Raw genomic sequence first — 18,354 nt, forward strand, 5'->3', positions numbered from 1 at the left:
CTAGACACTCATGTATTATCAATGTTCATCAGTGATCTCAGTTCTTCAGAGGTTTTCAAAATTGATGATTGGGAGGCATTTGTGGTCAGTGCCACACTTAACAACAGAAAATAATGTAAAATTAGATTTAGAAATGTTCATAAGCATGAAGTGCTGTAAGAGCCAGCGTATTGGAGTGACAGAACTGATCTTCACCTTTTAAGACCTGCATTATATCGTGATCAGAAATGGATTGCCTAGTTATAGTTCATGAAACAGTACCAGCATGTTTTCAATTAGTTTTGAAATGAATGCATGGGACTGAGCAGCAGTTTGTAGATGGTGTTTTTTGTTTTTTGTTTTTTTTTTGTTATTAGATTTGTATGGTGTATTGATAGACAAATGAAAACTTTTCAATATGACATGTTTGAACGAGAACTATTTGCCATGACTTGTGTTACATTTTAGAGATGACTGCAAGCAAATGATATGCGTAGTGAGCAAGGCAGAAAATTTGCCTATCTGGCATTCTGTACCTGCTTGGAAAGAAGGGCAGTGCTCAGTTGATTCAGGCTTATCAAAAGCGTTGTAAAGATTTGTTAATCAGATATATTTAAAAGACAAATTATGTAACATTGCTAAATGATGTTTAATCACTTAACGGGACAGCATTGTATCAATAATTATTGATATTCTTAATTCAGACGCGCAGAAAAATGAAAAGTCCATTTTTTTTTCCTAGGCCTTTTCAACAACTGTTTGTGATTTTAGTAGCCTATCTCGCTTAGGCAGTATTAGTGAATGCATAGACGTGTAAAGGGTTTGAAACAGTACATGTAAATCATAGAGCTGTGTTAGTTTCTGCACATTAGGGGACGTGAGTTGGTGCAGAGGAGTTGTTTTAAAGTCTTGCCTTACGAGTCATAAGGAGGATATTCAGTCATCTGAAATGTATATAACAGACATTCCACCATTTTGTTCGCATTTTTTGCATGCGACAATTTGTAAATAAGTTCCTTTTGTACTGCAAGTGTTTGTATATTTGTGTGGGTGCACACTTGTTTGCATTTGTGTGTGTGTGTGTGTGTGTGTGTGAATATGTGTTTGTATGTTTGTTCTTTGTTTGTTTGTTTGTTTGTTTGTTTGTTTGTTTTCAGCCAAAGTATACTGTCCTCTGCTTCCAATGGACATTTTTTTTGTGTCTCTTTTTCAGGGCTTGTGTGTTCAAACTTTTTGCAAAGCAACAAAGTGTGTGAAAAATGCATGAAATATATTTCCGTCAAATGTAATTGGTGTATTGTATATCTGTAGTGGGTTGTTACAAGCTTGAAATGCAGCCAGCACAGAAGTGAAACCAAAAAAGCCCCAAAACAAAATTAAGGGAACAAGTGTTTTAGATACTATAAATGCATATGTGTATATTATATACAATGTAGTATGTTGACATTTTTATTCATGATTTGCATTTTAAGTGTCTGCAGACTTCTAAAGCAGTAGTGATATCAAGTGGAAACAGATAAAGAAAAATTACCTTTACAAGCAACATTGTGCTGTGCATAGAAGGATTAGAGTGGTGTTAATTTGTCTGATTAGGATGAACACCTTTTGGCATGTTCATGGTACTGTAAAACATTTTATTTTCATGAGGGCTTGATATTATATTAATTTCACATATCACTGTTGGGCTGCAAATTTCAACAACACAAAAAAATATCACCCGACCTTGGTCACATTCAATTTGTGGCATGAAAATATCAACATGCTCATTTCGCATTCTGTGCCTTCCCAACTTGAGTGAAACAATGGCCATGGCTGGCTGGCCAGACACATGCATACTAGTGAGTCCAGTGTTACGCATTCTTCCTCATTGACAATCAAAAAACCTCAGTACCACGTTCATGTACACTGAAGTGGCAGAGTGAAAGGACAGGCTCTAGTGTACATGCTATAGCATCGGTGTCAAATTGTGTCAACAACATCTCAAGAAAATGTATGTGACCTATTCGTGAAAAAAATATCTATGCAAAAATAACAGCATTTACATTATTGAGAGAAGTGGTTAGTGCCCCCATTGAGACATACTTGTCGTGTTTGAATATTTGAATTGCGGCCGTCGTCTTGTGCCTTGTAGAGAAACCCTCTCTCTGGCGCATTATGACGAGAATCTAACCGCTTGAGATATGGCAAAAGATCGCTTCTCTTTGATACCGTAGTTCTACATGTAATTTCGTGCAGTGGTCATATCTTCGGAGGACCGCTACTGTAACATAGGAAATTATGTGCGCATTTCGCTCAACCAGAATCTCGTGCAAAAATAAAAGCATTCAGATATATTTGCATGCCATATGTTCCTGTAATTAATATCCTGCTTTGGCAGAATTAAAAACATGCGAACTTCATCTTACGTGGCCAAACGCGAAAAATTACTCGTGTGAAAAATATCCACTTTTGCAGTAATCATCTAACCTTGTATCCACAATGACATTGTCAAGATGATATGATTTTCAGAAATACATGCATTGTTGTATCTTTCTCTGTGTGGCTGGTACCCTTCTGATACAGTTTGCACTTTACATTGCTTCCTCCTTGGATTATTTTTGAAAAGAAAGTGTTTTAAGCTTTATTATACCCCCGCCAAACGAAGTTTGAAGGGGGTATATAGGAATCAGCGGACGGTCGGTCGGGCGGTCGGTCGGGCGGTCGGGTGGTCGGGCGGTCGGTCCGTTGCAAATCTTGCGTCGCGAACTACTTCCTCAGTTTTCAACCGATTCCCATAAAACTTGGCACAGATGTGTGCCTTGGGTTGTAGATGTGCAAGACATATTTTTTGACAGTACCCAAAAGTACGTTGCCATGGTAACGGCATATTATGGGCAAAAATGGGTACAAATCTTGCGTTGCGAACTCCTCCCACAGTTTTTGATCAATTTTTATGAAATTAGGTACAGATGTTCATCTGAATATGTTAATGTGCAAGACACATATTTCCGCAGTGGCAAAAAGTGCGTTGCCATGGTAACGGCATGTTATTGGTAAAATATAGGGCAAAATGCTTCATGGCAAAACTGCTTCATCAGTGTTCTTCCAATTCTCATGGAATTCATATTGAATGTTTGTCTTAGGATATAGGTCAGCATGACACATTTCTTGACAGTGACAAAAAGTATGTTGCCATGGTAACAGCTCACATATTATGAGCCAAAATGATGGAAAATTTTGTGTTGCAAACTACTTCCTCAGTTTTTGCCCAATTTCCATGAAACTTGGTACAGATGTGTGCCTTTGGTTGTAGATGTGCAAGACACATTTTTTGACAGTACCCGAAAGTACGTTGCCATGGTAACGGCATATTAATGGCAGAAGATCAAGGAAAGATCTTGCGGATTTAACTACTTCCTCAGTTTTTTGACCTAAGCTTATGAAATGTTGTTTTGACCAAAGCTTATGAAATGTTGTTTGGCGGGGGTATAACCAGTCGCTGTAGCGACATTTCTAGTTTACTTCTGTTAATCGCAACTATAATCGAAAAGGAGTTTGTTCTGAAAAGCTTGATGCTCCAGAAAACGGTGTACCAGTCCTGTTGATATCAGTAGGTCAATACTGCTATTGCTCTCCTGCCCCAAAAAGAAAGAAAAGAAAGAAAGAAGAGTGAAAAAAAAAGAGAATCCAAAAGGGGGAACCAAAATGCCCCTTCTTGCTTGCTGTGCAGTTATGGTGCACACTCTTCTCAAACTTAAGCTGTCGAGGACGAGTCCCAAGTATACTCAGGCAGGGGTCTATGGGAATTTGTGTTGTAGCAAAATCAGCCCGTCCTCAATGGGTTAAGATTCAGCATTCAGGCTGTTGTGTGTAAATATGAAATGATTTCTGTGTGTGATGATGAAATACTATCCATTCTCAAGGAACAATGTCTAACAGTAAGGAACTGTGATTGGAACATCTATTATATCCGTGAGGTGCTGTTTGACACATAATCAGTATTTTTCGTCTTTTTGTAATTTTGATGTACATACTGCTGTTATAGTGTCTCCGACGGAGGGGTGTGTATTTGCATGTCTTTCTATTTGCTAGTTTCCTGTAAGTCGTGCTACTCCCTTTCTGTTACAAATATCAATCCGTTAAAGAAATGCAAGATGGCATACCCTATTATGGGTTGTTTTAAAGGCCTCCAAATTTGGGTCTGTCTTTAAGACAAATTCAAAAACAAAGACAAAAGCAGAAAACTTATGGGGGGAAAAAATGTGAGTACCCCTGTTCATGTTCATTTGTGTGCCTTGTAATGTTGCCAGTTGTATCAAGAGTTTGCTATATCAATTCTCATGTAATGTAAATGGGTTGCCTTTGATGTTAATAACATTCCTTCTAAAATGCTGCAATTTAGCTTTCAATGTATTAAGGCAATATTATTCTTCAATATTACTTCCTCAGTCATCCAGAGCTTTTTCCATGTTGTTTAATTTACACTGTCCCTAAATTGAGCAAAGATGGACACACGATTAAAGGGAATGTTCAAATTTGGTTCTGAGCTATAAAAAAACATTGGGTCATTTCTGAGGGCAGCTTAAGCCATCGTATGAACGCTGGTGGAGTTTCTCAGGCTCCAGCAGCAACTTCGTGAGTGATGGCAAAATCTTCGTGCACCTATCGTGCTTCCTTCATGTGTCCTTTGGGTAAACTTCACGAAGATTCACATCTTTCAGCGCAGTTCAGGTGCTATTGTGTGACTCTTTGTAGATATCGTCCTTGCTTCGGCTGTTGATTGGCTTCCAACGAAGTTCGGGGCCAGCTTTGTACGAAAGTGAAAATTCCGTATTCGGATGGCCATCTTTTGTCAATTTTGGGACAATGTGACCACACCTTAAAAACAAGCATATATCTCCTGGTATGAGTTCTTGTTTTATTTTATTTCATTTCATTTTTTGTTTCTACAGACAAGATGTATTACCAAGGAAGTTGATTACTCATTGATAATCAGTGAAAACATTTCTGTACGAAAATTGGCTCAATTTATTTATAATATTATAATTAATTAATTTTAATTATATTATAATATTACGTGGAAATCACAAATGCATATCACAAACTTGATGGTTACTCCAGGTGGCAAAAAGTACAAAGACAAATTCGGATTGAGAGGACTGAATGATTTAATCACAACCGGGATGAATAGAAGATTTTTAATTGTCAATTTTCTTTATTACTTGACTTGGGTTTTATGCTTGAACTTCAGACTTGGCCACTTGCTCAACAAGGTGTCCTTTTGTCAATCCCATTTTTCAGAGTATTATGATGATGAGATATTTTTTGGATGTTTGAGTATCAAAACTTTTAATATTTCAGTTGTTTTTTATTTCTCATTCAGGAAGACTAGCATGTAATTTTAACGAAATAAAACTATGAAAAGTGAAAGCGCTGATTGAAATGTATATTCTTCTCTTTTTTGACAATTTTTGTACTTTATGCAAGTTTATAAGTGCAGTACTTATTGTTTGATCGCGATATCATCTTAATGATTTCCTTATTTTTGTGGTGTATTGTACTGTAATCACATTTTGAGGAAAGAATAAAAGTGTCTTTTTTATTTTTGTTTTACTTTAATCCATTGTTTGACATGGTTTGGTATGAAAAAAAAAAATGACTCAAATTAGATTGCTACTACATGTAAGGTTGGTCAAATTTTACAGTGATTAATTGTCATCTAAGATCATTTCATTACCTACATCTTTCTCTCCATCAATTTAAGAAAATATGTTTTCTGAATAGGAAAAAGGTGTTTTTGTTTTCCTGGAACATGACTTGATATGCTAAGTACCGAATGCATAAGTTTCCATTTTTGTTTTAACTAAAATATGTTTTGGCCTTTAGATAATGTTTTGACAGTGCATCAGTATGTTTTGTGGGTTGTTTGCAATCACGGGTACAAATTCGCATACCAAAAATCACTGTTCAACAATGGGAGATTAAAGAACAAAAACAACACATGTCTTCTTCAGTATTAATATTATTAGCATCAATTTTATTTCATCAGATTTGCCAAGCAGTTACAAGGATACACCATAAAATATTCATTACATTATGCAGATTTGTGATACCACACAACTATTTACACATCAACACAATATATTCAAATGTACATGGCTGTATTAAAAGAATGTAATTGGAAAATTCAAAGTCAAGAAAATATCTTGTATGTTGACATTGCACCGTTTAGACACTGAATCTAGAATAAAATAACTACAAAGTAGCACAGTTGCTTACTTAATAGGCTGTATTATAGGCCTACCAATCAACAATCAAAACCTGAAAGGATTCCTCTTGCATAATTCAATTGATAGATAACAAATTGTTAGGAATAATTACTACTTCCTTATCACCTCATGAACAGGTGGTCAACAAAGACATAATGAAATATGAACATAGAAAATATGTCATGATAAAAGCACCTTTTCAGAAGAACCATGCAGTGTACAGCACAAAAACATAGGTGGGACTAAGGATTTTGTCAAAACAGCAAGGTTACCAAGTATTGGGGGATTGAGCTAAAGGCAACAAAATATTTTTAAAGTCATTTACATCAGAATGTAAACATAGAGGGAAGAGCAGTTGCAAACCTGAGGAAATTGCATAAGAATGTCAATCCATTTTGTATGGTATGAGAGCTTTCTGGTCCTAGCTCATAGTCTACAAGGATTTCAAAATCTTGCAGGGAATGATATACACACGTAATTACACAAGAAAGCTTGTTTTTACAGTTGCTTGGAGTGTCAAGTGTGACAGAATCTGAACAACTGCCTAGAAGCATATCTTATAGTTGGTGTCTGACAATAATTCTTATTCCAGTCTTGGATTTCATATTGCTCTTAAGTGCTCAGATACATACATATCATTGAAACTTTAACATTTCTCCATAGCTGCGTGTCGAAGTTTCAGAATACATGATGAAGAGAAAAATCTTTCCCATTCCCCTGAAATACTTACATGTAAGCTGTCAATGCATTTTTATTTCATTGTTTGTTTAGCATATTCACATGTAATCATTGTAATCACATGGCACAACATCGATTTTCCTTTGTGGCAACAAGTTTAGCAATTCGACACTATTCACACAATGTTGCCAATTTGTTTTAAGATCAAAATCTCTCCTGTAATACGTAAGAGATCCAGCCCAAGAACGAGTTCCCACAACTATGATGTTATATCCTCAACACATGCTTCAGAAGACACTTCCAAAAACAATTTTTGCAAAATATTTCACTGTAGAGGTATTGCATTTAATCCGCTAAGACTATTTTCATATCCAATTCATTATTCTGGTATTTTCTCCTTTTTTTTGTTTTCATGCTAAAAATTGCAACAGACATACAATTTAAACATCAAACATAAAAACGTAGCAGCAAGTAAACACATTTACAAGAGCAAGAGTAAGCACTAGGAATCTTTCTGACAATTTATGCGCAGCACATCACTCTGATCTAAGCCATGTGTGGAGCTCTTGACCGGAAAACCCTACAGGTTGACATGAGACTTGTCATCTTGACCTATTAAACACTTCACTCTTAATTTGCATAGAAATTTTCTTAATATTTGTATCTTTTACTTTGCTGGGTAGGCAAATGGAATAACCATCATGTGGTAGCATGAATTGAAATACCAGTAAGTTCATCATGCACCGATTCCAAGTTGCCAACTTAGCCTTATTTCAGAGGTAGAGTCAGAACAATATGTTTCTTAAATGTGCTAGCCATTTGTGTGATCCTGAAATCAAGAAATTGGAAAATTACAGAAAATACTGATCTATTCATACTGTTTCCCAGTCATTATGATACACAATTTTCCAACAGAGCTGAGACTACTGCAAAAAAAAAAAAAAATCTTGTCTCACTATTGAACAGAGTTCCCACTGAGCTATATGAAAAGACACAATTAACTCTTGGGTCAGTGCTCAAAGAACTCATAACCACCAATGACTGCCCCTATTTGCACAGATAGGGTTGGATTATTATCTCACTGGTGTGAAAACCCATGGGATACAGACAGGAGCAAGAAATAAAACTTTCCTTCCTTTAAAATGAATAATAATGAATTAGGTGAAAGATAATTATGACATCTGCGATTATGATAACATGCTATGACAGTTACAAAAATATGCAAATGCAAGGATCCTTTGAAGGGGGGGGGGGGGGAGAACTGCATGGAAAGTTGAAACAAACTACATCAAACTTCTAAGTATGCTCTTGGCATCCATTCCGGCACAGAAAAGAAAGAATCTGGACGGATGATTGAACACTAATCTCTTGGTTTTGAAGTTGTAACTCGAGGAGAACAAAAACAGTGTATATCTGTTTGAATAACTCTTCTAAATGTTACAGAATATGCATTGTAGAATATCTTATCTCTATACATATATTTACTAATATAAAGCCTAGAGCACATGGTATCCTTTTCTTTTCTGTCACTTTGAAATGAATACAAAAGCATACATGGCATTGAAACACTGCACCTTTCTTAACGCTCGTCCATCATCAAGCTGTTGCATACAAATTCGACTCGGCGTACTGCGACAACATCTGTAGAAGTCGCAGCACAATTGTGTAAAAACAAAAAAAGAAGAAACAAAATCGGTCGAATGATACTGCAGCGGTGATTTTCTGACTCCATCTGAGTTTGTCACACAAGGTGTTCCTCAAGGACACCTCAAGGTGAGCTTCTGGCATCTCAAGGTGACCTTGTTCACTCTTGTATAGGCTCCTCCTCTTTCTGCTGAGACTCCTCCTCCTCCCTCTGTTCTCCCGACGCTTCCTCCTTAAGCTCCTCCTCCTTCTCCTCCTCTTCATCTTGTTTCTTCTCTTTCTTCTTGAAATCCTTCTTCCTTGGATTCTCCTCTTCGTCGAGGTTGGACTTCTCCCGTCTCCTTGTCTGAAAGTTAAAACACCAGAGCCATCGAAATACATAAACTAAAGCATATCAACTACACATATAATCATAAACTAATCAAGAGTACATACCAATAAATGAAAAAGATGAGAAATCATACACCATGACATTGTCTAACTCCCCATAAAGGAAATCTTAAAGAGTTTGGTCCATGTTTGTCATGCATTGCATTTCTTTGTTGAAGAAGTTGACACATAATTCGTAAGTTATTCTCTTTTGTGAAGTACTCATGATCAGGTCCATTGCTAGCTCACTGTAAACTGAAATGTGAAACAGCTGAGAATATGTGACCGTGCACCTCAAAACGAACATAAAGTCGCACACACTGATTTTGCGTGAGGACTGAAAATAAGTGAAAGTGGTCAACCTAGCCGAACTTGACTTTTTCATATTTTCTGAAAGAGCGGGTCTTCTTTTACATTATGCTAAAATTTGGTATCATAGAACGGGCAGGAAAGTGTGTTTTTTTAGCAGTTTATCTCGAACATTTTTGGTAGAATAGTGTGATTAGGTGTGTCTTTAGAATCCCTTTTTCATTTCTGAAAAACCTGGTCCACACTCTTCACTTTCAACTCTTATAACTTTTGAAAGGATAGTGCTAATTCTTTAATAGTTGATATTACTTATGGACAGACTGTGTTAATGAGGCATGCTTAATTTCAATTTAATCTGATAATCCCTTCATTGTTGTTACTCTGGTGGTTTATTTCCTGTTTTTTGTCCCATTCATCGCACAGCCAGCACGGTTTGGTAAAGATTAAGCGCTTGAATAGACACTGTACTTCAGAGCCTCTTTTCTCAGTTCACACTTTTCCTGAGTTTGTGCTTTCTTTCCATTATTTAGATAGGTTAGGAGAGTCCATTTGATTTGAGTTATACATCATTTTAAAGCTTAAAGTCTGCTCTTTCAGGATATGGTCTTAACTAAGAATTCATGTCTGGCGACTTTTTGTTTGTTTTGAGGTGCAGTGTCACATATAATGTCTGTGAGGCTTACAATAGCCCCCCTACTTTGCAATGACTGCAACTTGTTAGCATTGCACCAACATAAAACTGTTTAATATATTTATTTTTTTTCTTATTATCAACATCCCCTTCTTCAGTAACAGCTTGGAAAACTCTCGATGTCTTTGAACATTGTGTACATTGAAAAAGCTGAAGAAGCTTTTGTGAAATACAAAAGAGTAAATAGTCAAAGGTTTGAACATTTGGGATTAATTCTCACTATTGAGAATATCACACTTATTCAAAGTATAATAGTTTAAATAGATCACTTTGCCTGACTGACTTTAGCCTTGACCAGATCTGTATAAACTCTGATTTTTGTTCCTCCAGTTGACTTGCAGTGAAAGGCTGTAAAAACTTCAAGTATGCTCCATCGTATCTGTTTACACAGTACAACAGGCAGCACTCTTTACGTTTTATATTTGTGCTGTCTACCTGACCGATGTGCCCGAACTCGACTTTGATGGGTATATGATACAATGACACTATAGGCCTACAATCCTTTCTCTTGGTAGCATGAAATCTGCCCTGAACATAAAACTAATCTCATTCTAGACTTGGAAAAAAAGAAAAAGAAAAACACAAAAATAAAGGGGGAGCCAAACTTTCAGTTTAAGAGAAGAAGGAGGTTAATTGCATCCCCACACTATTGAAGATAATGACCTATTTTTTTCAACCAAATACAGATCATTTCTCACTTGAAAGTCAACAAAGCTAACCAGGAAATGACAAATGTTGAAGTAACAAATTTTCTACACTGTACACAGTTATTAGACTGACGATTTTGTCGCTTAACCCATTCCATACTAAATTCTGAAATCCCCATGGACTTAATATACAGGCCACCAGATTCGGGTTAAGAGAGCATATTGTATTGAGTCATGGATATTTACTCTAATTCAGAAATAAATCTGGCAGAAGAAAAGTTAACAGAGCACTCAATGCTGACTAGCTAGGTCCTGATTTAATTTTTAATAGAGAGGGGGTGGGGGAAGGAGAGAAATAAAAGTAATCTTTTCCATAAATAGACCGCTGCCGGTAATGAGGTAGGAGAGAGAGGTGCACCACCAGAACAAATCCTCACCTCTTTCCTCTCCGCTTTTCTCCTCTCCTTCTCCTCCTGCTCGAGTTGCCACCAGTTCCTGGGGTAGCGGGAGATGTTGTCCATGAACGTCTCGTTCTCCTCCCACTGCCGGTCCCACTCCAGGTGGTTGTACTCCGGCTCCCTCGCGAGAATCCTCTTCAGAATCTCCTGGTTCTCCCTCGTCACTCGCAGCAGCTCACGCTGGCGCTTCTCGCGGTTCAAACTGGGAGACGACAATGAAAGCAAAGAAAAAATATAATCATTTGTGACAAAAAATCATCTAGCAAAATGATTCACGAAAGAAGAAGCAGGATTGGTTGGCAATAACAGTGACAGAGAACTTTGGAAGATTATTGCTGTCAAACATTACAGAGGTTAACTTTTGGAGAGACCAGTTTTCATTTTTATCTTCATTTGTACTACAGGGTGTCTCTCCAATGAAAGATTTTTTTTATTGTAATTATGTATCAGTCCAACTCCTTCTTAAAGCACTTTTTGCTGAAAATATACACCATTCATACGGATGACACTGTATATTACAAAACATAAATAGAAACAAACTAGATATATCGCTACGGCTACTGATATGCCTCCGCCATAATGCATGGTTCTCCTAATAGGTCTATAGTACAATGTCTTGACAATGTGTGATGACAGTTTCACACAATTGGCAAAATATTAAAATGACAGGTTTGATACAAATGTGCTGAATGTTCACTTTCCTAGAACTAGGTTCAATTGGATGAATGATTAAAATGTCAGAGTGCAGGTATTTGGGGAACTGATGATTTTTACTTGACTTTTGACCCTTTTATAAGTTTATGCATTGAGTAATTTTCAAGGTATTAAGAAAAAGTATAATTTCAGTATCAAATGGGAAAATAGCATTATCTAAACCTGGCCTTTGACCTTTGACCTCACAGTTCCAAAGAGAATCACTGTTAGGTTGAACATGCATAAATATGTAAGTTTCATGATGATACCTTGAATTACTTTCGAGATATGGAGGAAAAAGTGCAATTTAGCACTTTCACTTGACCTTTGACCTTTGACCTTTGACCTTTTGGCAAGAAACTTCCCCAAAAATATATATTGGGTAATACATGCCATACATCAAGTTTAAAAAAAAAACAACCTTCAGGCATATTCCATTTAAGGAAAGTAGTGATATTTTGAGGAGTTGACCTTGACCTTTGACCCCTGACCTTTGACCCATGACCCCCAACTTCCCTAGATAATCACTGCCTATCGGTACAAGCATATACACTAAGTTCCATGAAGATACCTTGAACCATTTGTGAGATATGGAGAAAAACATGAAATTTCAAATTTTTTTTTCACAAAATAACCTGTGACCTTCGACCCTGTGACCCTAAAATCCACACAAAGTATTATCCCTCAAGGATATACCCTCATACCAAGTTTGATGTAAAACCACCTCACGGTTCTTGAGATATCAACAAAAACAAAACGGGACGGACGGACGTACGGACGGACGTACGTACGGACGTACGGACGGACGGACGGACGGACGGACGGACGGACGACCCGAAAACATAATGCCTCCGGCCACTTTGTTGCGGAGGCATAAAAAGCAGAATAATCAGAATACAGCTAGTACAGATTGATCACACAAGCATGCACTGAGAAAAAAAGAATCGGGGCTGTTCATGGGTGAGCTTTCCTAATGCTTTATAGGGAAGAAAGATAAGAGAACAAGTTTTGTGAAAATCAGTGACATTACCTCCTGTGGATGTAGTTGTTCCTGTTGTCGACTCGACCTCGAGTCCTCATGATGACGGACATCTTCTCAAGGAGGATCCTGTTGTCGCGCTCAATGACCGCCAGCCTCTCCTCCTCTAGCTGTGCATTGGGAATAACGTCATAAAAGGAAAATGGTTTGAGCATCCTGGCATGACCCACGTTCAAGTTCAAGTATTATATCTTTAAAATCCTACATTTTTTCTGCCTAGTTTTCATAACATACAAAGCTCATAGCATCTTCAATCTTACGTTGAGACAATCAAATGCTGAAATAAAAGTAACACTACAAGGACTTAATTAGTAAGAAATCTGAAACATATTCTGTCAGTGGTCTCTACTAACAGCTTACATGGTAATATCTATCAACATTTTGGATACTTTCCTTGTTCACAGGTCACCAAAAATAAACAGTCAGTCATCCATACATTAGATATATAATTCTTGTTTAAAAGAAAAATTTCCGACTGCATTGTCATGCATATAAATTTGCATTTAAATCACATTCATTAACTGAATTCAAAGAAATTTAGAGTTCCGTGACATACATGTACATGTACTGTATATATATACCAGAAATCACTCTACGATATACCTCTGAGATTTATGGGTTAGATTTAAGGATGCCAAAATAATAAATACAAAACTTGATTACAGTGATATATTAGACAAGCATTCAGTATAATATCTAATGTCAATGTCTGGATTACATAACCACTATGATTCCTTTGCTAATGATATGATGGTTTATCTATGGATCTATCTTATGACAATGTGAGAAAGAATAAAGAGGTGTACACTTGTTTCCTACCTGTAGCTTCTTGAGCTTGAGATGAAGGTGGACGTACGTTGTAGGTGGTTTGGTGTCAACCATTGATTTAGCTTCTTTCACCTGAAAGGCAACAATCAATAATATGCAATTATATTTCACTGGAAGAGCATAACATATAATAACAAATATATAGTCAAATACATAGTATTAAAGTTGCATTCTATTTTACTGATATACATTTATCATAGTGATCCAGTTTGATAAGGGCATATAGGGAATATAACAGTGGTATATACATTGTATCTCAATTGAGCTAAAATATAATTTAGATGCATATATTTTTCTGAGTTGCATACCAGTAAATTTGGAATCGAGATCACTATGTTCAAAAACATACATGGTAAATAGTTTCACTAATTTCTTTAACTGCCTGTCACGAAATGCATATACTTGCATAATATGTCATTGTATATATCAGTGACATACATGTACTAGCTGCTACAGAAATATACCACATGGGACATAACCTTTGGGACATCAAGAACGGCAATTATATGCACACATATGGCATGTTATAATATCATGATGATATAACCAAATATGGGGAAAACAAAGTGATATTCGTACAAAACTTGCACCTTACCTTTTGCCTGTGCTCGTCGTAGTATTTCTGGTCCCATCTTTGCTGTAGGAGACGATTATGACACGGCAAGATCGACTGATATGACTTATGCATGGTGACTAAATGAAAAACACTTGTTGATGTGCCACGGGAAGATTATAATATACAGCGCTTGGCTTGAACGTCGATGATTTAAACCGTAGTTACGAGCCCCAGTTCCACTGGAAACTGGCAGTAGAACTTCTGCTTTGAATTATGACCCAAAACAGTCAAAACTGTTGGTGAAAATCTTCTACTTTTATGTCTTCTTCTGCCGGTGCATAGGATTACCGCAACTGCACTGTCCCGTACTGAAAGTGTGTGGCGATCGCGATGTGTGTAGGGAATGGGGCAATGGGGCAATAACAAAATAACACACGCGCTATGCAGGGGTCGCTAGGCGATCGTATAATATGGCACAGCGCACGCGCATTTCGCCAATTCGCCCCGGCCGCGACGGCAGAGCCCTCGCGAGTTCCCTGTCGTAGTCATAGCAACCGGGAGTAGCGTGTTACTCATGCCGGGTCGATTCGCTGGGCCTATTCAATCCCCATTGACAAGTTAGTGGGACACTAGTTAAAAGAACCCCTTGTCACGTTACATGGTCATTTGTACACTTCGTTTGAAGTACGAGAGAAATCTCTGGAATCATTCTGTGGCCTGCAAAGTAATATTGATTGGAGTTAGAATTAAAGGGATGGTATAGTTTTGGTTGAGATGGGAATTAAGAACAGCTTTTAACTTTTTGCAAGATAATTAGAAGCTATTCATGAAATGCGAAAGAACAAACAATTCTGAGGGAAATTCTAGTATATTTGATGAAAATCGAGTTTGAAATGGTTGAGGTATGCAAAAAAACAGAGTAAAATAAAGCGATCCTATTTAAAGGTGAATCCCCCCTTTATTATGATTGCTTTGTTTTGGATATCTCAGCCATTTCAAAACCAATTTTCATCAAATAAACTTTGAATTCCTCTTGGAAATTTTATGTTCTCTTTAATAATTCATAAGAGGTTTCTCACTGCTCTCTCACACACACACACACACACACACACACACACACACACACACACACACATAGAAACATGAAGCCCGATCTCAACAAGAAATATACCATCCCTTTAAGGGTAAATGTAGATACATCTCTAAATGTAGATACAGCGTAGGCCTACTTTCAAGTACAAACGATAATTCGCAATAACACCGACGAGCAATTCCACGATTTAAGTATAGTTCTGGGATACCACAATTCTAGCAGTATAGGCCTAACTTATTCACAAGATGATAAAAAAAAATATATACGTAATTAGGAATCCTGTTACAAGAAAAAAATAGCAATGTTGATCTACTCTCTAGCAGACGCACTATGTGAGGGGCACTAACCATTTCTTAACCGGAAGGAAAAGATTTAATGAAAATGTAGCTCTCTAGTAGACCACAGTCTCTCCGATATTGTAATGCCACATGTTAATTTGCAATTTTTTTCTTCGAAATATAACAAATGTTATACACGTGTATCTCCCTATGTTTGTGTGTGTGTGCGTTGGCATGCACACACACACACACACACACACACATATATATATATATATATATATATATATATATATATATATAATTATATATATGCCATGTATATCGTTTATGTGTGTGTGTGTGTGTGTGTGTGCATGCGTGCGTGTGTGCATGTGCAAATGCACGTGCATGCGCTAGAGATGATTTTTTTAGCAGGGCCGTAATGGCATAGGGTCCAACTGTTTATGTGACGATAACTCACAAAAACTCACAACTCACAATAAAGTACATAGTATGCCTTTTATGATATTTCCTCTTTTATTACACTCAATGATAAAATGATAAGACGATGATAAGGTTTTCAGTATAAATCTATGTAAATTGTAGATACTTGGATGTTGAGTAACTGTCACTTCACACATCAACATAATAACTCAGCAAAATATTTAAAAACTAATACATACAAAGCTTTTAAACATCGAGGAAGTACTCCATTCAGAAAGACATACATAGAATGATTAAACTGTTAAATGCTCAGAAGATGTGACATCCTGCCATTCTGAGACACTTTACTCGATTTCTTGGTTAAATATGTATTAATTAAGGACACTTATACCTAAAAATCCCTAGTCATGACAGTGCATGCAAATACACGTTTTTAACCTTTAAGGTTTGACTATTATGTTTTTTAGAATACACTTGGACCTAGCATATCAAGCGTTAAAGCCCTTGAGTATAACTCCACTGCATTTTCCTCACCAAAGGTTGTCAGTCGCGTAAGCAAAAGTCTAAACACTAAAGGTGGATTGGCAACGTTGTCAAGCAGTTGTTTTTGTTTTGTTTTTTAATCGTGATATGCATGTTAATGACCTAGTCTGGCCCAAGAGCATGTTTGGTTATTCGGGGATAACAAATGGTAAGCATTCAATATAATGTATCTACGAATATATTTCGACTCTTCAATACCGACAGTGTTGCATAAAAATATACCAGTATAATCTTTCTTAGCATATATCATATTATAGTACTCCATGCCTTCAACTGTAATAGACAAAGTTCTCTTCATATAGAAATGCATAAGAATGTCAATGAGAGAAGAAAAAGAAATCATGCATGCTTTTACAATCTTGTGTACACGTACTATTGTATTGTTTGTTTGTTTTTAAGAGAACGATTACTAACAGTGAAACATCAGCCTCTTCTTAATGAATAATTAATACGGTTTTTTTTTGTTCCATTAGCTATAAGAGTTCATGGAAATCACGACTCTGCTTGTACTAACATGCAAGGTTTTGTATATACACACAACCAATATCACATGCAACATACAAAACTGATCCTACAAAAGTTTTGTTTATTGCTCAATTATACTTTCAGATTACATTTGTATTGCAAATTGAAATTTGACGTCTATATACTGATTTATATCACTATGATCTCAGTTAGCATTGTGTGTGTGTATTTTTATGTTCTTCCGCGAAAGGCAAGTTAATGTATCTATTCAATTCATTTGCGAGACTATTACTTACAGGACTTTACTAGACACCTATCATCACTTTAACGCCAAAATAACGATAGCTAATAATAAGTCAGATGAAAGGAACTAGAAAGTTGTCAACTTGTTAACAGCGGTATATTCTGATATTTTCATTGAAAAGTGCTATATCTATTGTGCCTTTTGTCTTTGAGGTAAACCGCAATTTATTTGCAGTATAGTTGTTGTATCGCCACATTGGCAGTTTTAAATAATGCTGACATTTTTTTTTTCAAAACAGCTTGTTTCTCTATAATGCTTTCTCGCCTCTTCATTTCTGCAAGATTCTAGTCGTAATTATCTAGCCTCTCCATATTATTTTCCTTTGCATATCCTAAGAATATATTTTTCTGTTGTACAGTATAATGGGTTTCATCAACAGCACGTCAGATCAAATTACTAACTTTTTTTTTCAGAAGAACTGAATGAAGTTGATATCGCCGCATTGTTTTTTTTAATAGGCGCTTTCATTTAGTTGCCTAGTAGACTTGTTCTCTGTGACACTAGTATAAATCATTCATTAAAATGTTAGATATAGTTCCTATTCTGTATTTATCGCGATCTGTCAGTTTCAGGGTCAACTAAAAACGACTCGCTTCCACCCCTCTCCTTCAGCCAAAAAGAAAAAAAAAGAAGGAAAAAGATGTACATGTATTGATGATGTCATCACTCACCACACATCTTGGATTATCCCTTGTACTCCATGAGTCTGCGTTGTATGTGTTTGCATTGTGTTTGTCTTTGTGTCTATACGCATGTGCATTTCATGTGAATTTGACGTAATGACATTAAATCAGCACAGTTACATCATTCACAATCATTTTCATCTATATTATGTACCACGCCCATACAGGCATGGCCGTGTTATTCCCTAATCCATCAAACAGGGTATATACACGGGTTTCTATGCAGTGGGAACTATATGGGAAACAATACTCCGCCACTGTATCCACATTTATACCTAAAGCAATATTAAACAGCTATTCAAACAAGTCACTCGGACACAACTGGAAACCTAAATGTCCACCCACACTCAAATCACGCATAAAAGTCGGAGAAAGTTTCTCACCTACTCTGCACTTTCTAAAACCTAAAATGGACACAAACAA

The 18,354-nt window shown here is 36.6% G+C and overlaps 1 protein-coding gene across 1 annotated transcript; it reads right to left on the bottom strand.

Moving 5' to 3' along the window:
- Positions 1-8,278: 8,278 nt before the first annotated feature.
- On the bottom strand, positions 8,279-14,503 carry LOC139745166 (sperm axonemal maintenance protein CFAP97D1-like). The gene is made up of 5 exons (XM_071655577.1): positions 14,179-14,503; positions 13,575-13,655; positions 12,747-12,865; positions 11,003-11,225; positions 8,279-8,895 (listed from the first exon to the last, which is right to left on the bottom strand). Exons 1-5 carry the CDS (start codon positions 14,269-14,271, stop codon positions 8,710-8,712), a joined length of 702 nt encoding a protein of 233 aa, XP_071511678.1. The 5' UTR covers positions 14,272-14,503; the 3' UTR covers positions 8,279-8,709.
- Between the last annotated feature and the right edge of the window lie 3,851 nt (positions 14,504-18,354).

The sequence above is a fragment of the Diadema antillarum genome, unplaced genomic scaffold (genome assembly GCF_040938485.1).
Source record: "Diadema antillarum isolate AM-2024a unplaced genomic scaffold, OU_Dant_1.0 seq00001238_RagTag, whole genome shotgun sequence".
Classification (NCBI taxonomy): domain Eukaryota; kingdom Metazoa; phylum Echinodermata; class Echinoidea; order Diadematoida; family Diadematidae; genus Diadema; species Diadema antillarum.

What these genes read in the sequence shown, in the direction of transcription:
- LOC139745166 (XM_071655577.1), bottom strand. Translation starts at nt 14,271, where the DNA reads ATGCATAAGTCATATCAGTCGATCTTGCCGTGTCATAATCGTCTCCTA. An exon ending in ACGACGAGCACAGGCAAAAG is followed by an intron (nt 13,656 to 14,178) that starts GTAAGGTGCAAG and finishes GTTGCCTTTCAG; the next exon opens with GTGAAAGAAGCTAAATCAAT. An exon ending in AACAACTACATCCACAGGAG is followed by an intron (nt 11,226 to 12,746) that starts GTAATGTCACTG and finishes GTCGTCTCCCAG; the next exon opens with TTTGAACCGCGAGAAGCGCC.